At 41.0% G+C, this 22,309-nt stretch overlaps 1 protein-coding gene across 3 annotated transcripts in view; it reads right to left on the minus strand.

Annotated features, from left to right (window-relative positions):
- PCSK5 (proprotein convertase subtilisin/kexin type 5) overlaps positions 1-22,309 on the minus strand; it is a 449,406-nt gene that overhangs the window by 202,890 nt on the left and 224,207 nt on the right. For all 3 annotated transcript variants that reach the window (XM_032308751.1, XM_032308750.1, XM_032308749.1), the window contains exon 10: positions 19,785-19,888. In XM_032308751.1, coding sequence (XP_032164642.1) covers positions 19,785-19,888 — 104 coding nt within the window. The remainder of the gene's footprint in view (positions 1-19,784; positions 19,889-22,309) is intronic.

A 22,309-nucleotide genomic window follows, 5' to 3' on the forward strand; every position in this document is an offset into this window, starting at 1 on the left:
GGAACTCAACTGATAGAGGAGAAATTTTATTTAATTTACCAAGCGGCATAAAGTGTTTACGTGAGAATTTTAAGGGGAATCTAGAGCTTTGTTCTTTTTATCACCGACTTCTGTAAAGTCATCATTAACACACCATATTTATTTAAGTATAGAACCAATATTCACATTTTCAAAAAAAAAAATTACGATCATAGTAAATATACCAGGAGAATAACTTGCGGTGCTATGGCCATTTGTACCGAAATTAGTTTTATTTGCACATGTTTCTCATGCCAAGCTCAGAGCAAAACCTGGGCCTGAAAATCACTTTATGATGATCAAGCAGAGCTGTCTCTGGGCAAGCTTTGTGTAAAATGCAAAACTCTATAAAGTTAGATACTATAATGGTGTGAGGAGGAATCCAAGCAGCTCAAACTGCATTTTTCATTTCTACGAGTGTGGGCAGCAAACATTCAATTAATAGTTGGAACATTAATTAAGATCAAAAATCAATATTTAGAAAGCTATCGAGGGAACAGAGCATGTTTACAGAATAATTAAAGATCTTGAGGCAAAGTTATTGAGGTAGATTTCACAAAGCAGAATGATGCCGGGCAAGCTGAAAAAAAAGGGAATCTGCAATACTTGAAAAACATTCTATTTGCCTCATTAGGCTGCACGACTGTTTATGCAGATAAGTCGAGAAGAGTGGAATTATCTTGTGCCCCAAGTATAGCTAGTTTTTATTCTAAGGAATCTGAAGGCTTCCCAGCTAGATGAACGAGAGAAGGCAAGAAAATAGATAATGTTCTCCAGCAGGTGTGTTTCCACTATCTGATGAGACTAGAAGTGCTGAGGGAAGCTAATCGTTAAGCACATAAGGAAATGACTGCACAGTTTGGAAGCAGATACACTTAGCTGAAACAACAGCTCTAGCTAGGAGGCCTTAACAATTCCAGAGAAAAGCTAGAAAGCTCAGCGGGGGGGCAAAAAAAAGTTCCAGAGCACAGGAAGCTATAACCAGTGAGTGAATCTTGGGATACTTTTACGTCTTTTTGGTGGAGTGTCCTTCCTGGAGCCAGCTATTTTTTTTTTTTTAAGATTTTAAAAAATTTATTTATTGGACAGAGCAGAGAGGATGAGAAAGGGGAGCAGCAGAGGGAGAGGGAGAAGCAGACTCCCATCTGGGCAGGGAGCCTGAGGCAGGGCTCAATCCCAGGACCCCGGGATCATGACCCAAGCAGAAGGCAGTTGCTTAACTGATTGAGCCACCCAGTGCAGTGAGTTATTTTGAAGATTTTTCTTTCCTTCTTCCTTCTTTTTTAATATTACACCAAATGGAAAGTTCATGCTGACTCTAAAAATAACGATTATTTATTTATATTTATATTTATTTATAGTTTTATATTTATATATTTTTAAATTTTATTTATTTATTTATATAGTTATTTATATTTATTTATAGTTATTTATATTTAGTAATAAATAATGATTTAGTATTTATATTTACGTTTAGATATATTTAGAAGGATTTGGTTGGTTAAAAAACATTTTTTGCTTTTTAAGCTTTTGAGCTTTCCTATCTTTTAATACCAATAATTGAGTGACCGGAGGGTGAACGGGCATGTTGGACCCTATTTATATTGGTTACGATGCACATAATCACCAAGATATGAAACATGGTTGGTCAATTAGGTTCCTTTATTTGATTATGAGAAAGGGTCAGTTTCAATACATCCAAATAACTGATCTGATTAGTTACCATAACACTGGTGCGGGTGTAAGGCAACTACTCTATAGTCACCTTGGTGAGGGCCCAGAAGAAACAGAAAATGATATGTATTCTTAGGCAGGCACGAGATAAGGGCAACTTAACGATTTCACCATGAGACAGACAAATGCACTGACTGAGTAACAAGTGCACAAAATCCATGGGTTAAAAACAAACGAACAATGGCGATGAAGGAACCTGATAGAGCCTGGTGCAGAGAAAGTGCTGGATACACGTGAGCTGAAATCTGGAGTCAGGAAGGTGACCCAGGAGGGGAAGGTGGTATTTGGATTGCGCTTTGTCACCTGGTAACTTTTCAACCAGGTGGAGATACAGGGAGGACATTCCAGGGGCCAGGACGCAGCCTCCTGGACAAATGATCACCAGGTCTGCGTGTGGTTTCCTGGGGGAGGAGGAAACCAGCAAGCCCAGAGTGGGCGGTGTGTGGGGTGGGTGGTCAGAAGGGGATGGGCGTTCGTGGTAAACACAGGGCAGGAAATAAGGGGGTGAGAACAGACTGCGGGAGAGCTGAGAGCCAACCATGATGGGGGGGGGGTGTCCTCGCCCTCGGGCTGCTGAGGTTCTCTTCGACCTACAAGTCAACCCCCAGACTGAAAGGGAGTTCCGCACAGTCCTGTCTTGAGGAGCACTGCTTGATCTGTGTGGGGAGAGCCTCCAACCTGGGATCAAAGAGGTCCCGCAGCTGGTGGAGGCCTCGCACCTTTGGGTTCTTTGATCCTCACTGTGTTGAACCACCTGCTCTGAGAGGACTGCTCCCACCAGGGACTCCCCCCGCCCCGCCCCCTCCAGAGCCACCCCCCACCCACCTCCCGCCTTGAAGCCAGTTAATCAAACCAAGCCAAATGTGCGAAATAGGGGGAGGGGGTGAAACAGGAGAGGACCCATGACACTTCACTTGCCTTAGGTGGCTGCTGAAGGACTGCCCTTTTCAAGTAAAAATAAATAGCAAAATAGGAAAACATCAAGTATAAGATTCCTAAGGATGAAAAGGTGGGAAGCGAAGCTCCTCAGTCCTCTATCAGCATTTCGACACCTAAATATCGCAGACAGATGGAAAGGACGCTTCCAGAATTACCCACAACATCCCTTTCCTTAATCCCTTTCTCCGACATCAGTCTCTTCCTTTCATACTGTTTTAAAAGATTTCAGGGTGAAAGGTACCTAAGCTTCTTAGAAAGCCGGAGTGACAGTTACAGCGCTTTCTTCTGTCCCGTGGTGCAAAATGCAGACTCGGGGGTGGCGGGGAGGAGCAGGAGCAACACCTGCCTTATTGTGCACGGCTTGTTTTTATCTTTCCCTCGCTCTTCCTAAAATCTCAGGCTCTACTAACAACTCCAGCCAGCTCCAAACATGCCAGCTGTCACTGGTGCTGCTGAGGCCTTGCATGTGGGAAGTTTCCATACACTGCTACCTGGCTGCCTGCGGTTGGGGGGGGCGGTCTGCACTTCAAAGCTTCCCGAGGGATGGGTTGGGTCAGCAGCTGCAGGAGTCTGACAGGCTCATCACTGCACAGACACGGAGTAAGAAGGGTTGAGGAAAACACTGGTGAGCCCTTCTCCATGTGCAATGGACTTAATTATATGCGGCGTATAGACACATGAGGTATTCTGTCACATATGTATATGTAAAAATATCTTTCTATTAGATTTTTTTTTTTAATTTACAGAGTTAAGGAGATATTATGCCAGCCTTCTCTCAAGGGCCCTTTTCTATTTTGAGAAAAAAGTCTAATTATTTTCTTTTCTTTGGCCATTCCCTTTTAATTTGCTTCCAATGTGGTTATAATAAGCAAGTCATTTGCTTAAGATAATTGACCAGTCTTTCTCAAACGGAAGTAGGAAAATGTTCTAGCAGCTTGGAGAGAGCTAGCCATGTATCCCAGGGTCCATGCGGATCACAACTGTGCTTGTTTTCGGAAACTAGGATCATTTGGACAGAGACGAAAACAAGATCTAAAATGTACTCCAAAAGTCTTCGGGTAAAAGCTTATTGAAGACTAGACTGACCCTTTATTAGCTCACCAGCCTAGATCTTCTTGCTGTGTAACTTAAGCCAACAGTTACCACCCCAGGATCTTGGTGAATGGGCAGCCAAAATTCATATTTGTGAATCATTTACATATTATTTTTAGGTAATTCTTCATGTAATTTTCCTTTATGTTTGCTTTGTCCTTACATTCTCATAAAAGGAAGGAACAGAAATTCTGGTTGATGTTTATTTCCGGTGAGTGCATTTTTACAGGTAGTGGTTAACAGTGGTTGTAAAGACATGGTTATTTCATCCATGGTTCATGTGATACGGAGCCATTACTCACTGTTGCTTTTTTTTTTTTTTTCCCCTATTGCTTTGATGGTTGCAAAACACAAAGCAGAGGGACAACAAAGAAGAGGGTATGCCTTGTGATTGGGAATGTCACCATCTCATTAGGAAGAAAACTACCACTTATCTTTCTAAGTTTCAAGTACTATGTAATGCTTCTCATGAACATTCCTTTTCATTTACATAAGACTCAAATCATTTTTAAGTTTTAGGGACAGTAACATGGAAATGCCTGTGAACTCTCAAAAAAAAAAAAAAAAAGGCCATTAATGAGGACTATGTATTCTCTTAGAAGAAAAAGATTTGAGATGGTTCTTCAATCCTGAAGTAAGATGTGGATTCATAGATGTATCTTTGGGGCTAGGTAATGAAAGCAGGATATCTGGAATGGTGGCTTCCTCAAGAAAGCTGTGTGGCCCTGAAAACCCATGGATGGATTTTGACCTCAGGCAGGGAGTAGCCAATGATCAAGGAAATGACATTAATTCAACAGATATTCTAGAAGGAGTGATCTGGCATTGGTATATAGGATATGAAAGGCTAGAAGGAAGGAAGCAGGAAACTGGTTATTTCAAGGGGGCAGGTATAAGGGATCATAAACCAGGTTATGGACCCAGTGACCGAAACAAGAGGTCAACTTAGGAGGAGGCAATGAAATGTCACAATGCCCACATGGTGGCAGACTGAGGAGAGGGAGAGGGAAGATGGTGAACAGGGTGATCTAGAGAAGAGTCCCCGCTGATGACCGAGGTACATTTTGGGGGAGAAGTTGCTTTGTAAAAGATGACTGAAAGATCCTGTTTCTGGCGTTTTGAGTTTGCAATGACATAGGGGGAGCCCTGTGGAGAGATTTTAGATTGGTAACGGATGAAGACGATGTAGAACTGAAAGTCACTAATAAGGAGGTGATCCTTGTAACTGACAGGAAGGCAGAGATCGGGGGAGAAAAGCTGAGGAACTAAGAGGTGGCGGGGCAGGGTGGGGTATGGGGGGGTGGAGAGAGGAGGCGGGGAGAGTGTGCACTGTTCCCTCCAGAACTTTCCAAGCCACAGACTTTAGGGAATGGCTAAGGTAAAGGAAGGGAGAGAAAGGCATCAATAAAATGTCTGAGAGCAAGGGCTCTGGCTTAGCATCACAATAGGCAAGGGAAGCATTGTGGATTGGGTAGATCAAAAGCAGGATACCTCACAGAAAAACAAGGGGCTTCTGATTTGGCAAGCAGGAGATGGTTGAAAGTCTCACAGAGTAATTTTACTTCAAAGGTGGAAGTGGAAACAAGATTGCAGAGAATTACAGAGGGGCTCACCAGTAAGGAAGCAGCTAATTCAGAGGACTTGCTGGGAATTTTTAGTTGTATAAGGGAGGACCAAACGAAGGCAGTAGGATGATGGAAAAGGTTTATTTGTTTTTGTTTTTCTTCCAAGGGTGGAGGGCAGAAACAAAATTTGAAAAGCAGAGGGTTAGAGTCCAATTGGCAAAAAAAAAAAAAAAAAAAAAAGCACGAGTGCAGTTGGATACAAAAGGCACTTTTCAGATTTAGGATTCCCTATCCAAACTCTGGAAAAAGAAATGATTTGAGACTTTATGTTTTCATGTCTTCTAACGGCAGCGCCGGACTGGTAGCACTTAGACGTGCAGGAAAAAAAGGTGATTCACTATGTGCAGGGGAGGACTTGGGTCAGCGGTTCCCGGACTAGCGTGAGCATCAGAATCACCCAGAGGACTTGGGGAAGCCCACACTGCTGGGTCCCACTGATTAGTGGTTTTAAAGTCATGTCCAATATAAAGAACTTCTGTAACTCAACACCAAAAAATCCCAAACAATCTGATTAAAAAATGAACAGAGGACCTGAATAGACATTTTTTCCAAAGAAGACATACAAATGGCCAAGAGACACGTGGAAAGATGCTCAACGTGACTCATCACTGGGGAAATGCAAAACAAAACCACAATGAGATCACCTTATACCTGTCAGATTGGCTAAAGTAAAAAAACACAAAAAACAACAAGTGTTGGCCAGGAGGTGGCAAAAAAAGAAACCCTTGTGACATACTGGTGGGATGGGAAATTGGTGCTGCCACTGTGGAAAAGAGTAGGGAGGTTCCTAAAAAAATTTAAAAAATAGAAATACCACATGATCCAGGAATTCCATGACTGTGTATTTACCCAAAGAAAGGAAAAACACTAATTTAGAAAAACATACGTGCCCATATGTTTATCGCAGCATTATTTACAATAACCACATTATAGAAGCAACCCAAGTGTCCACAGATATATGACTGGCTAAGGAAGATGTGGTACACAGACACACACACACACACAAAAACACACACTGGAATATTACACAGCCATAAAAAAGGATGAGATCTTGCCATCTGTGACAACATGCCATGTGACATAAATCAGATAAGAAAGACAAATACCATATAGTTTCATTCATATGCAGAGTATAAAAAACAAATGGATGAACAGAAAGTGGAATTGGACCTATAAATACAAAGAACAAACTGATGGGTGCCAGAGGGAGGGGGGAGGGAAGGGAGTGGGAGCTCAGGCTTCCAGAGAGGGAATGAATAAGTCACAGGAGCAAAGGGCATGGCACCGGGAGCACGCTCAGTGATAACGTAATTGTATATGGCAGCAGAGACACTTGTGAACAGAGCATAATGTATTGAGAAGTTGAATCACTTGTTGTGTATCTGAAACAAATGTAACACTGTGTGTCAGCTCTACTTAAATACAAATAATAAAAAAAAAAACAAACACAAACAAAAAACCAACAATGAAGAAATTAAGGTCCAGAATTTGCATTAGATTCTAACCAGTTCCCAGATAAAGTTGATGTTGGTCCTGAGAGCCACTCCCTGAGGGTCTTAGGGCCAGCATCTCTCCTGGAACCCCAGTTAATAAAGTCAGGTTAATTAGGCTAATCTCCAACAGGGGGTCTGAGTCTCTGGGGACAGCGTTCCTAATATCCTTCCCCTCATGCTAGCAGCACAAGAAATGAAGGCTGACTCTGTGGTAAATCATGCTAATGTCTTTTCATATGGGTTACCACACATATTTTGGCTTCCCTTATAGAGATATTTTAGGGAAATAAGTTCCCTTAATTAACCTATAGATATCCCTCACTCATTGAGCATGGGTTGCTCTACATAGTTCCTTCTTCGGAGGCACATCACTCAAGGAGTTAAACTCTGTTCATTCCCAGGCCAGAATCTGGGCTTGACAGAGTTGAGATAAAACACCAAGCTCAGTAACAATGCTGAAAAATAGTAAATGCTCTAAAGGTTCTATTTAATGCATTTCAATCTCGCTATTTTAACTAATCTTCCCGTCTCTATAGTTGAAGAACATTTAATGTATCAAGCATGCTTCCCAAAATAAGATGCCCAGAAGAAATTTTATATGGGAGGTAAAAATAATATCTCACATATGCTTTTTATTACGTATTAACTAATGAAATCTTTACAACAGTCCTATTGGCAAGATAGTACTATTCACATTTTACAGCTGAAAAAGTAAGCCTCATAAACATTAAAAGAACTTGCCCAAAGTCACACGGACTCAATCCCAAGTGTTCAGAATCTTTGCATCACATACGTATCTGTCGATGACGGCAGACTACGTTGTCTATAAGACATATAGTATTTCTTGCAACTCATTTCTCAAATCAAGCATCATCCTCAGAATGACAAGGTGGAAAAGAGGGTAGAGACATCTCACAGCTTTCTCTGTCACAACTCTCTCTGTCTACCACAAAGGAACCCAGGAACATTTTTACCCTCTTTGCCTTCTGCAAGTCAGCAGCATGAAAACGGCTCTCTTCTTCAAAGCTCATTAAAATATCCTGGGCAGAAAAAGACATATGTGGGTCTTGGAGGGAAAGTTAACATCTGGCCCACACCCCCTTCCCCTGTTCTTCCTGAGGATGACCTTCTTCAGTCGTGTCTATCAGGGATTTTCTCTGAGGGTGAAGATATTACTAACACGGAAAAGATCCTTTATTTTATAGACAAGCCTAAACTTTTTTTTTCTTTTTCCCAAATTAGAGCTAGCCAGGCACATGCAGGTGGCAGAACAGCACCGAGTAGCAAAGAACGACTTCACATTTGTTAACATCCAGCAGCGATCATAACACCCTTTTTCTCTGGCTTTTGCAAGGAAGACTCTGGATGTACCATGTCTTCTGCTATAATACCATAAAACGAAGCCTGTTGAAGCCATTATCAGGATGTGCGATACAAGTTTAATTGCTTTGAAATGCCTAAGGCTAGCAAGATGTGAACATGTGTAAAGAGTCTGAATTGAGATTTTAAGGGGAGAAAAAAAAAAAAAAGTCTGGATCTGTTTATTTCACAGATGTATCCAGATGGGTTCTGCAAAGCCATTGCCCGGCATGTAACCATACCTTGCCGGATGCTCTGGCCTAAGTAAGTTACCCTGTACAGAGAGAGAGGGCAGGATTCATTTTCAGGATTTCCTTGAGTCTTTGGGTCTGGTTTGTTTTGCAGGCACTGGCACCGACATAAAGATCTCTTGGGGTGGTGGGAAGGACGGGCTATGCCATCTTTACTAAAACCATACTTTAAAAAGAGTCATCAGAAGGCCATTTTTTCCTCTTATTTACTCAGGCTCCCTTATGGATCCTGAACCGGTCTTCACAGCTAATGCAGTGCCCATTTACCACCAACTTAGTGTGGTCACAGGCAAGTCGGATTCGGGGCAGAGAACTGGTGCTGCCCTTTACGCTGGGAAGACTGACGTCGGCGTCCAAGCTGATATGTACAAGTTCCTACCAGAGTTTCTCCCGCGTGCCTCAATCACATGGTTCCTTTCACATTTAAAACTATTTCACAGACGGGAGACAAGAGAGTCCGTGGGGAGCACCTTCACATGACAGCTGGATGATAATCACAGAAGCTTCGAAGAAAGCCTTCACCACTGCTTTGTGTCTATGCTCAGGCAGACCCTGTCTGTCAATATTCAAAAGGACGCTTCACCCCGAATATGAATCTTCTACTGACCCCAAATGAAAGTGATTATACATTTGAATTCATGAAGCATCAATCATTTTTGGTCACAAAAATGAAAGAAGGTAAAAAGGCTATGAAAAGAATAAAGGATTTGTACTTGGCACTCACACTCACTTAAAATTCTAAGATTTTACTACGAACTTTGTCTAGAGAGCTCTCATGAAATCATCACGGGCACTGGAAGGCTCTATTTGACTCTGTAACACTGAGTTAGTTCGCTATTGGTGGTTTTGTGAACATCAAGGTTGAAGCAACAGCTGAGAAGGAACAAAACCATCTCTGGGTCAGTATCTTTTAAAAGATATTCATGCCTCCAACAATTCTGAGAGGAATTACAGTGGAATTCTGTGCAATACGGCTGGCCATGTGGGATCTCCATGAACTAGAGAAAGATAATTCTTTCTCTAGGTGGACATCATCCCCCTCTGGGACACACAGCTTGGTGACTGGGTCACAGGCTGGATTTCCATCTCTACTCAACCCCTCAGTTTGGTTCCCTAGTGCAGTTAATAACCTGTGCAACCAACGATGGCAGCCCATCAGACAACCCCAGATATTTCTTACATTTTTGTCTATCTGCTTTGATTCCTTAGCCAAATGTGGCTTGGAATTCGACAGGGAATTCTGAGATGCACGATATTACATTCTACAACCAAGCTGAACGCAGATCTTCTGCCATGGCTCGGAGGATACTTCTGAGGCTACAACATGACAAGAAGCAAATGATTTCCAGACAGAAGCATCTCGCACAGTGCATTAAGAAAGTATATGGTGGTAGCCTCTGGTGGGTTCAAATGAGCAATGCGGTTTCCTAGGATCATAGACAATGATTCTAAATTTGCTTCATGGCAAAGAAAAAATATATGCATGTAAACCTCAAGCAAAAGTCATTTATAAACTGTCACTGCTTCTGTCACACAACCTGCACCCGTCTTAGAGCAACTCAAGAGGCTAGCCCAGAATTATGTTGCTTGCTTGCTTTAAATTTCTGCAAAGTCACAGGGTGAATACAAAGACTATAACTGCTTGTGAAAAATAATTTGAATATTGGAAGTTAAGTGGCTTTCGGAAGGTCACGGTGAACGAGGATGACCCGAGAAAAGATTCTGGTCAAAGAGGATGTGTGAGGCCTTCTGGAAGCACAATTACTGGCCTGACATTTTTCAAGGAGCCATCTTGTCCTCACACATTTTGCCCTGGGTTTATTAAAGAGTCACTTCAAAAAGAATTTCTTCCCCTTCTTTAAAAAAAAAAAAAAAATTAGCCAAGATGATTATATATCTCAACTCTAGAACTCCCCTCATTTAGAAGGAAGGCAAGAGATGATCAAAAATTTCACTGAATGTCACAGCCTTTAAGGTCAGGAATATACAATTGCATACTAAAATAATAAAAAATGATCGCCGCGAGAGAATTCACACCCATTTTAGCAAATCGGTTTCTTACCTAACATGTTATTTTGTAGGACGGATTGTAGGACCAATGGATTTATACCACCAGTTTAAGAAATAAAACTCTTTCTGACATCAGACAAGCAACTAGAATCAACTTGCCTGGACACCATTACTATGACCAACTCACTTTCTCAAAACCCTGCAGTGTCTCCAAAATGTTCTTCAAATGAAACAAGAACTCCTAACTGTGGGACTCAAGTGGCTTTGCTGTCACTTTCCTTTCAATTACTTTCCTCATCACACCTCATCTGCCCCTTTATACACACTGGTCCCTCTCCCTTCTTCCCGTGACTGTTATTTTCCCTGTGGAGGTCTCATCCATGTTTAATCCCAATCCTCGAAGAGATGCAAACAAACAAAACATGTAGCCACCCCAGAACCTATTTCAGACCAGCTTCAGTTGCCAATGGTAAGTCAAGTTCTCCAGAGTCTTCTGCCCTCTAATTATAGTTATTTATGCCTCTGATCGAGTTTATATATGTGTCATTAATACAATTCATTAGCGATCAGCAGATTTTTTTTTTCAAAATATTCTCAAAATATTCAAGCCCATTTATTGAAATCCAAGTAGTCTTAGAGAAAAACAGAGCACACAAACAAGGAAGTTAACCCTTCATCTGGAATCATCCACTAAAATCACTGACAAATGAAAACCATAACTCAAATCAGACTAAAAAGATACGTGGCGAGAGAACCGATGTGTTACAAGAAAAAAGCGAATATAAAGCAGGGTGTGTATATGGGAAAGTGAGAGAGGAGCTCACTGCATCGCTAAGCTACCCCCACCTCACTTCAATGGCACAGCTTGATGCACGGCCACACATTCTACGCTCAATTTTTATCATACAAAAGTCTTAACAGAACATTAACTGTTTATTAATTCAATATTAAACATGAGAACGATGCATGACCTACAGATGGCAGTTCTAGCTCCGTGCAAACTACGAATGAAGAACTGTGCCGAATTCTGTCTATGCTACTGTTTTTTTCAGCCTTCCCTTTGCTGCACATGCCAGCGCTGACAGCCTCCTACTTGTTCCTTGACCAAATCTTTGTCTAAGTTGCCTGCCTTGTCTGAAGCTCTACACAGCTGGTTAGAAACACGTGCGCAGCTCCTCCCTCCTCAGGGTCACTGTTTAAACCAGAGTTTTTCTGACCGTCTCACGTTTACAAAGCTGTGTCTCTCCACACCCCAGACCTGTATGTAGATACTCATACCAGCTCAGGGCACAACCCTGGACTGGAAACCACAAAGTCATCCATGAAAACTGAACGAGTGAATAAACTGTGGTACATTTCCACCATAGGCAATCACTTAGCGATAGAAAGGAATTAACTCCTTATATAACTAATAATTCAGAGGAACTTCAAAAATACTATACAGAGAGGAAGGAACCACTTCTGAATAATTCTCCTTATATAAAAGTCTACAAAAAACAACATAATCTCTAGGGACAGAAAGGATACCAGTTGCTTCGGGCAGGATGGGGGGCTGGGTAGGCGACTAGAAAGAGCACGAAAGACCTTCCTGGGGTGATGGAAATGTTCTATCCTTGATTCCAGTGAGGGGTACGTGGGCATACACATGTGTATACTTAAAATGGTATGCGTGTGTTTTTTTTTTTAAAGATTATTTATTTGAAAGAGAGCGAGAGACCAGAGCAAAAGAGAACATGTGAGGGGGAGGGGCAGAAGAGAGGGAGACGCAGACTCCTCGCTGAGCAGGGAGCCTGATGGGGGGCTCCATCCAGGACCCCGGGATCATGACCTGAGCTGAGGGCAGACAATTAACCGACTGAGCCACCCAGGTGCCCTAAAATAGTGCTTTTTATCATATGTAAACTTACTCTAATAATGTGGTTTAAGAATGTGTACAGATGACCAGATATACTATTTATTTGTCTAGATAGCTGAGAATCGTTCCCAGGCTGTCTGACTTGGGAGCCCAGGTTCTGAAGCACTCTACTGAGCGAGTTTTTTGCTTTGTTTTAAACAAACACCAAACTCCAACTAAGAAAACGGTTGTTGAATTTTAAAAGCCTTTTTAAACAAACAAACAACAACAACAAAACTTTTCTAAGAGAATGTGTCTGTGTGGGTATATGTATTCTGATAAGACAGTCTTGGCTTAAATCCTTTATGGCTATCTTTTCTTGTAACTGGAGTCAGAATCCAATTATTAGCGCTTCACAGAAATCCATTTCATTACTTTTTAGTCACAACACACTTTTGGCTTGAAAATAGCTTTGGCCCTGGTTGATCGCATTTTGATCATCAGGTTTAGGACTTGATGATTTTTATCTTTGCCTGGAATATCAGTTGTAACCACAAAATACCAAGATTGGCGGCCATTAATAGCCAAACTTATATGCTGAAGGAAGACTCTGAAAAATACCTGGGGAACTCCAGCCTCATTAGAATTAGTGAAATTGATTTTCATCAGGTGATGACACAAAAAGGGATATCGACTCTCTCTGAGTGTACAAGCTTTTGCATATTGTTAAAAAATAATATTTTATGCTCACAGCTTGCATACTGTATGTTAATGACTCAAGAGTCAGGAGGACATTGATGGCCACAATCAGTTCAGATTTCTATCACTAGTTCCTATGTTGAAGCAATTAATTACAACTGTTAAGATTTAGTAGGTTGAAGCCAAGGTGACATTTAAACATTAAAGCTCATTTGCAAAAAAGAACTTAAGTGTAGCTGTGTTTGATATATGATTATACTACAGTCATATTGATATGTGATTATGGGATTAAAAAGTATATGATGTATTAGTGATGATTTTATTACAAAGTCCTTAATTCATTTTTTCTCTCGTCCCACTCAAGGTAATTTAATTAATTTCAACCTCAACCGAGCATTCTGATTCACAACATAGTTCTATATTTGTATCCTCATTTCAAGGAGCAGAAAGCTGTGACATGTGAAAATATACACTTAAGACCCCCCCCCCGCCCTTTTTAAAGGACTCTTTTTATGTTTGGTGTTTTCCATTTTCAAAGCACTTTTCATTCAACTCAGCCTTCTCATTATGTTTGGTATGAGCTACCCACATTCTACAAAACCAAGATACAGAAACTTTAATTGGCTTCCTCAAAGGCCACAGAAAATATCAATAACAGACTGTCTACTAGAATTTAAAGGTTCTTAAGACTGTGGCAAAGCCACAAAACTACTCCACATATAATTCCCTTCATTAACTAATTATATCTGGTAGAGAGATAATAGTCACTTAGAGCAACCATCATTTTAATTCCATTTTGAAGACGGATTTTAAGTGTGAAACCACATGCATTTAAAACTTACGTACTTTGAGATGAGAAAGCAAAACACAAGTGAACAAAAACGTCCCCAAAGTCTAACAAACCTAATGCCACCGCTCAAAGATCAACATGGAGAAGACACCATTTTTCATTGGTCGAGGGCGTTTTTAAACCTCCCATGTTTAGGAAGCATGAGTGGAACCCTCTGATGGGACAAGTGGATATTTTGGATACAGGACTCTAGATTAAGCAGCGATCAAACAGTTTCCTGTCAGGTGTTCTGTATTGCTGTTCTCAGGTAGATATTTAGGTAAATCATCTACCAGACAAATGGCTAAAGATAAAATCCCGAAATTAAGGCTTTCACATCTTATTTTTGGTGAATGAGCGAGAATGATCAGTAAACAGGAAAAGGAAAGGCTTCAAGTTAATCATATTAAATGAAATGGAGTTCACAGAGTACAACAGTATAAAACATGGAATCTTGAAAGAAAATCAGGGGGTATTTGGAATGAGCACATTTTATTCCATAGAATCAAATGTATTTACTCCTGTTTTTCTTTGCATTAGAAGAGAAGACCTCAATGACTTATTTCTGTGGGTTGAACGGGGACTGGAATCAAGTATCTGATTCTAATACCACCCCTGACACTGACCAGGTGAATAACATTTCACTTTGACCTTTCTTCAAAAATGTGATGTGCAGATTACCAATTAAGGCGCATTATGTAGCTTTATTTGTCACAACCAACATCTCCTGAACGTGCTAAGTGGCAAAGATGAACTATTATTTGTGCAGTGAAATAATAACATAAAATATAGCTTTACCCTTTCAAACGGTAATACATCAGAAATCACTTCACACCCTCCAAAAAGAACACATTTCAAAACTAGTTTCAATTCAACACATGGCATGCTTAATGGTTTCAGCACGGCTAATTCTTTTTAATAAGTGTTACAAACTGAAAGCAAGACAGGTAGGTATTAAAAATATATTGGAACATCTTAAAATTACCAGCCCTGCCAGTGGAAATAAAATGATGGCAATTAAAGGTAATAAAGGTTATTAAAAGTTAGGGCCTTGGAGGCTAAGAAGTCATGTTAGACTGTCAATTGTTTTCCCATGGTGGGAAATCAGTTAGAAATGAAAAAAAAAAAAAAAAAGTCTAGTAGTTTAGTGGTGGTCAAAGAAAGAGTCAGTGGGGATGAGGAGATTTCAGCAACATGCTGGTAGAAAAAGAGAGACTTACATAGTCTGGGAGGGCAGTGAAATGGAAGGCGTGGTAACCTCGCTCACTTAGTTGTCATTTTTGATTTTCAATGACATTTTTTTCATTCTTTCGCCTAGTAAAGATGACAGAAGGTCCTAATTTATTATCTGATGTCTATTCCTGTTCCTAAATTTAAGAGAGTTTAACTGTATACAGTCATATAATCCAAATACAGACACTTTGAAAAAACACTAGAGCACCAGTGTTGCATGCATTCAATGGTACTTGTAAGTAAGTGTATCCACAAACCACAGGTATGAAGGGGGGCGGGGAAGGGAGAGGAGGCAGGGGAGGATCAGCCTGCTGGGCACAGCCCCGGCAACTGCGGGGGATGGGAGAGGTGGGTTTGCAAGTTCCACAGCTTAAAGCAGTAGAACAAAGAGCTAAGTGCTTCCTGAAATGACAGGAGCCATGGATTCTAGAAGAATGCGAATGAAAGTCCTCAGCGTGCTGGGCTTGGTCCATGGATCCTCTATGCACAAACAGAGCTGGTCAAAATATCTGTGACTTGCCACGAAAGAGAGTCGCTACATCAGATGCCTTTTCCTGGGGAGGTTAGGCTGCATTTTTTGATGACCAGGGAAGTTTGCATTGACTCTTTTTACTTATAAACATGACCTGGCAGATCATCTGGGCTTGACCGAAGGGAAGAAAAGTGCAGCGTAATTTCTGTTTCTGTTCGTAAGTCATTCTGTGGCCAGATCGGATTAGACAATGCCACGGCTCCCCCTTGACATTTCCTTATGCTTCCCCTTTCTGGGTGTACCTCATGTGTTGGGCTGGTGTGCTGAAGGTACTCAGCAAGTATTTGTAAATAAATAAAGGAAGAGACTGCATGAATTAAGTCCTGTGAAGAAAACCGCTCAAATGGCAAAAAGCCCTTGCTTCTACAGCTGATTTGTGCATTTTAAGGAGCATGGACGGGGTATTAAAAAGCATGGAAAAGAAAAACAAAACAAAACACCAAAAAACTAGAGAAGACTTTTCATAAGAGGGAAAGGAAGGCATCAAAGGAGAAGGAAATAACACTGGGGGGGAAAAAAAAACCCGAATAAATGATTTAATGCTAAAGCCATCTCCCGGCATTGCAAATGCTGATCGGTAGCAGAATACGGGAATTCAGATTTCAGTTTTCTAGCGGCAAATATCACATCTGTTCATCTGGCCTCATACAAATACTTTCCTACCCTCATGAATAACCTCAAGGAGATTCTTTGATAAGTGCATGGTATTTATTCATTTTTAAGGCAACTATCTCTGGAGGAAGTTTAAAGTCAGAATGTGTATGAAATTTAGCTAAAATTATTCACACAATGAACCATCCAAATAATGTTTAGTCAGTTTCCATAGGTATGCATTCCTTGGACTACAATTACTTAGAAAAACAGATCATGTGCAAAAGACCTATTAATTAAACTATAAGTGATTATTATTATTATTTACAAAGTAGAAAGAATCATCTTAGTTCACTTAAAATTGTTAAAAATTAAGATACAATTAGCGTAAAAATACTGATGAGTAACTTCCAGCTTGAGGTGTTCTCTCAAGCTGTGAGATAATCTATCTGATGGTTTATAGCATGTTCCTATAAAGAGAACACAGAAAAAGGAGGAGGAAACTCTGTGTATCTAACTCATCAGCATGTAACTTCAGGGTAATCCCACTCTTGGAGAAACATAGAGATGAGTCAGCAGAGAGCCACATTTCTTGGTTTTTCAAGGCTAACCTCCTCGCCTGTGCCCGTCAAAAGGAAGCCAGCAGCTGCATTTTCCAGGTCCATAGCACATGTGGATTAGAATGCATGAAGCCTGCCTGGCAGAGAGGCCCACACCAACCAGCTGCTCGATCATCTGGTTCTGCTCTCTGCCTGGGCTGTCTTACATATGGCTCTGTCTGAAGAAATGTAAGGACCCTGCATGCAGAAATGTCAGGACTTGGCAGGGTCTGGTGAGGAATTGTTCTTTAGGGTGTTGCCTTCTCTGAAATGATCAGTGATGACTATCGAGTGTATCGATGACAAGACCCCCATACCGAATTGGTTGCTACTCTCAGCGGCAGAAGGAAATCCTCAAGTTGATATTGACATCCCCAGTGTGGACGTGCACCTACCAAGCCATCCCTGAAACTCTTCTCAGGTCTTCCCTCCGCCCCTTTTTTTCTATCTTTCCACTGTTTGCTTTTGTTTTTTAAACACTCTTCAAACAACTTAAATTGCTCAACATTAAGCAAGCCCCGGGGAGCACAGATGTGTTTGGATGCCTTTCGGGCACACACCTCACTCTGCATCAGGACTTAAGTGGCTCAGAGAAGAGCAGCCAGTGGCCACAGGCTCCTGTTTGCAGGCAACTTCTGGGCTTCTCCCGTCTAAGGAGAAATGTGTGGCCATGTGTTCCTGCTAAGCTGCAAAAACTAGCTGACCTCATTTAAAATACGAGCTCTCATGAAGCTCTCATTGCATGAAGCCCTTCCAAGCATTAGTTATTTTTTTTTGGTTTGTTCAGTTCTTATTTCATAAAAAGTCGCCCATCTTTGTTCTATCCCAGTGACCTGCATCCTTTCCTTCCCCAAAGCACGTGGCTTCTCCTGCGAGCCTCTGCCTTAAGCACATTTATTTGTGGGACACCAGGGAGGGGATGGTAATGCTTAGGATAGGGAAGAATATAGCTCTTTAAAAAATTATTCTGATCATGTTTAGATGAAATATGGGGCTTGCCATCAACAAAATTACAAAACAATTCCACTGGGAGTCCAGACCGTTCAGGGTAATTCATCTATGAAAAAGCGAACTTTAATTGTTACTCTTGGCAGCAAGCTAAGAGAAGGGTGAAACCGTATACTAAATATTGCCACGTGCAATAGTAAAATGCTCTTTCCTCCTTGCCAGAGCACTGCAGAGCCCCCTTCAGACTCAGGTTTGGATCTGGGGAGTTAGTCTAAATCCTGTTTCCCCCTCTCCAAAACCAACAGAGGTTTTCAAAAGAGCTACGTTTTTTATTAGAACCATTTGCTCTTTTTAACTTGCCAAAAAGGAATAAGTAAAACTAAGACTTTTATTTGGGTTAAAGTTGATTCCTCAGCTTCATGGAGGTCAATGTGCTTTGTCTGTGACCTTCTGCTAAAAAGTTCACTGCAGAGCCCTGAACCAGCCAAAGTTATGTTTTGGTCCCTTCTTCCTTCTTCCCTCTCAGCCTCATGGATTTAGAAAGTAAGAGCTTGGGAGGGTGCGGACGCTCGTCAAAAAGAAACATCCTATGGCAAAGCACATCCTGGATTTTCTTCAACAACTGAAATCTCCCATGTTTTTGATGCCACGTGAAGCAATTGCTATTTTGGGATCTAGTATCATGATCTGGGCTTCAGACAATATGATCCCAACAAGGATTTACAACTCTTTAGATTAAAAGCTCACTGAACACTGCTACATTATATAGTTTAAGAGTAAGGAGAGGTGTCTCCTACTACTCAAAAACAGAGAAATATTCTTCTTTTTCTAAACATGGAGTGACGTCTTCAGTGAAGATGTTAACCAAAGAAATATTTTATAGGACACTGGTTATCTGGTGTATTTGGCTAAACATGAGACTATAAATACAAGTAATTTTTAAAATTACATTTTACATTTGCAGCATGGATATTTGCATACACTGGATATAACTCACTGAAGATATATTAAAATCATATTTAAGAAATCGTATGTAGGTAATATTATTCAGCTTCTAAAATGTTCAAGATGGGGAAGTTAGGGCCTAAAGTACTTAAATGATTGCCCAGAATTATTTGACACGTTACCAAAGACCTGAAGACCAGAACCTCAATTATTGAGCCTATGTTCCCCATGGTATGGGACACTAGTTTTCATCCACAGGGCTATATAATGATAACAACATTATTTGGGAGTAAATTTAAGTCTGCAGATATGACTGAGAGTAATCTTTGCTATAACATATTAGTGGATTAAAATTTAAGTCACGTGACACTTTAGGACATCTGCCTTATGTGATTATTTTCTTTTTGTTTTAACGTTTATTATGGGTGATGACGAACTGCCCACCATTAGTAAGACAGTTCGAGGGAACTATAATCCTCAGCCACCGGAAAAACAGCACTTGTGATATGATGTGTGTAATTGTATAAAGACTGTATGTTACAAAGTTGCATAAGCACTTTTCATTTGCATAAAGTAATGTCTTAGAGTTAGCTATTGGTGGAAGTTTAAGAAAACAAAACCAAAAACAGAGCAAGCATGGCCTAGAAACGAACAGTGAACAAAATATACCAGTCTTTACTGAAACGGAAGTAATCACTATAGAAGAAGAGGATGTTTCACATACATTGTTACAAACACCACTCAGGTAACCAATGACAGCAACCCCAAACTAACTAGAAGCCCCACAGGTCGACTACACTGGGAAGTCAGTTGTCTTTTAAGAAATTGACCTATGATGTGGGAAGCCAAGGAAATCTGCCTTTTCTGTGTTGTCTGAATTAAAAAAAAAAAAAAAAAATCCATCTGCCTTTTAGTTCCTTCAAGGGCCAGCTCTCTGTGTGTCAGCACACAATTTCAAGTTTCTCTGGAGGGATCCTACTTCCAGCTCTCCATTTAAAATGGGGGAAAAATAAAAATATTTTGCCTGTGACAGAATATGAAAGAAATTCTCACCCTTAAAACCAGCAGCATTGGTTTTCCAGTCATTAGCGTTCAAATGTCCCGCACGGGAAGTCCTGACAATAACATGCTGCACGTCTCTCCAGGTCAGAAACGGACTGGGGAAAGACAAGGTAAGAATCATTGTACCAAAAAAAAAAAAAAGATGGGGGAAGCAGAGAGTCACAAGCAAATTAAAAAAGCAAAAGCAAAATGGCAAAGTACTAAAAACAAAGGGTCAGTGATTTGGGTTTGGGGGCGGGGGGGTGGTCAACAGAAGCCAAATGCCACTGCGCTTCTTTCTCAACGTGGAGAAGTGACGTTAGTTTGGGGGAGGCAGAAAACGTAACCTTGAATTTAGGAAATAATGTGGGATTAGTCGGCTGTCACTCAGTCTTTTAAAAGGGTGAGGATTTTTTAGTTTCCTCAACAAAATGGCTCCCAATTCTGGCCTGGTCGTACATTGTGTGGAAGCTTGCATCATCATCTGAAAATTACTATCAGCTAAAGTAAAAAACCAAAGTCTTCTGGAACATTCCTTGTCCAGCTGTATCGCCAGGCAATTGATTTGTAATTTAACGAAGAACTTAGTATTCTGCATGGATATATGGGATATAGGAAAAAACCTCAATGGAACCGAGTCCCCAGGTGTCAATGCTCTCAAAGAAAGAGAATTCGGTACAGAGCCCAAAGCTGGGCTCCAAGACACAGCTATGAGAGTACACTTAATCTGCAATAAGTAGTTATTGTATTAAGTTATTGGATACCTACTTCTTGTGATTGTTAGCCCAAGAGCACAAAGACCTGGAGCAGAAGTCGCTTTCATTGGAGAACCACAATACCACTCCTAAACATACAGAAAGCAAATGCAGGTATAGGTGCTGGGACTCCTGTTCTCTTTCAAAGAGTACGAACACACCGGAAGGCATCTGACTAAAACCATGCATGAAATTCGCAACATGACGCCTCTTCATTTCAGTCTTGAATGTCAGGGTGACAATGTTTTACTTAACTGGGAAATATGGCAGTTATCACACAGCCTGGATAGTTACTCTGCTTCTCGTCCTCCACTTTCATTTTAGAAGGCCGTTTGCCAAGGCTGGGTCAGAACATTGAAGGGAGGGGGATGATGATTTGCTATCTTCCTTGAGGTGTGACAGGAGCACGTGGTAATCCCTACGAGCCCTCATATGCGCGCAGATGGACGCTGGCATCTCCCAGGAGGAGGGGAAACCTGGTATCTTAGTTACAGCTGATTTTCGGTGATGGAGCATCACACTGCTTTATTTTCTACTACGTTTTCCCATCACATTTACCACATTCGTGTTTTTGAGAGTGGGGGCCCAGTGATCAGATTCTGGACTTTTCATTTCCTACTTATGTGAAATTGACCTCTCAAAGTTTCAGATTCCCTGTTTAGCACACAGATGCTAATATCTACTTTACTTCATTGTACTGATCGAATGAAAGAGATGGCACGTACTTAACCTAGTTCTTGGTGCGAAATAAGCCATCAAAAAGTGGTAGACAGGGATGCCTGGGTGGCTCAGTTGGTTAAGCGGCTGCCTTCAGCTCAGGTCATGATCCCAGCGTCCTGGGATCGAGTCCCACATCAGGCTCCTTGCTCGGCAGGGAGCCTGCTTCTCCCTCTGCCTCTAGCTTGCCACTCTGTCTGCCTGTGCTTGTGCTCTGTCTCTCTCTCTCTCTAACAAACAAATAAAATCTTAAAAAAAAAAAAAAAAGAAGTGGTAGACAGTACAACATTCTGCTAAGTTTTGAGCCACTTAGTTTTGAGTTCCCATGTGGTGGCCTGAACATAAAGGAGATGGGGAGAGAAAAAAGTACGATAGAGTTTGATACCATTTTGCTCTGCCCCCAGATTAAAAATAAGAGAGACACTACCGCCATTTCCAAAGAGGGAGCAAGACTGGATGTAGACTATTTTGTGAGGTTGCTTTCATAACGTAACTTATACAAGGAAATTGAAGCCCAACCTTATGAATTTTAAAAATATAAGAACAAGGAAACAGACTTATTTGTTTTGTTTTACACAACACTTGTTAGGAACCAAGTTCAGAACCTGACAATCCACCGACTCTAGAGAAACGGAGGGAGGTTGTGGGATGGGGCCCAGGAGGTGGATGAGTTTTGCTTCTAAAAACCAATAGCATGATTTGGCCCTTTGCTGATTGATACTGAACCCACATAATCATTCAGTAGAGACCATGCACCACGGTCAGAAAAATTAGGAAAAGAGTCAAGGGATAATTCTGAAAGCTAGGGTCACATTAAGATTTTTTTCCTGATCTGCCGGAGATGTAAATCTCATCTCCTTTCTCTTTCCCAGGGTAGTTATTTGGGAGAGGGGCAAAAATCAACAACAAAAAAGCTGTCTCAAAAGACTTTCCAGCCACTTATTTATGGTACAGCAGAATCCTCTCAAATGGACAAGCATATTTTTTATTTTTTGGTTTTTCTCATGAGCAAACAGCAAGATACCTAAAAGTACACTTGGATTTGATAAATATGCCTAAACCAAC

Source organism: Mustela erminea, chromosome 12, assembly GCF_009829155.1.
Source record: "Mustela erminea isolate mMusErm1 chromosome 12, mMusErm1.Pri, whole genome shotgun sequence".
In the NCBI taxonomy this organism is placed as follows: Eukaryota; Metazoa; Chordata; class Mammalia; order Carnivora; family Mustelidae; genus Mustela; species Mustela erminea.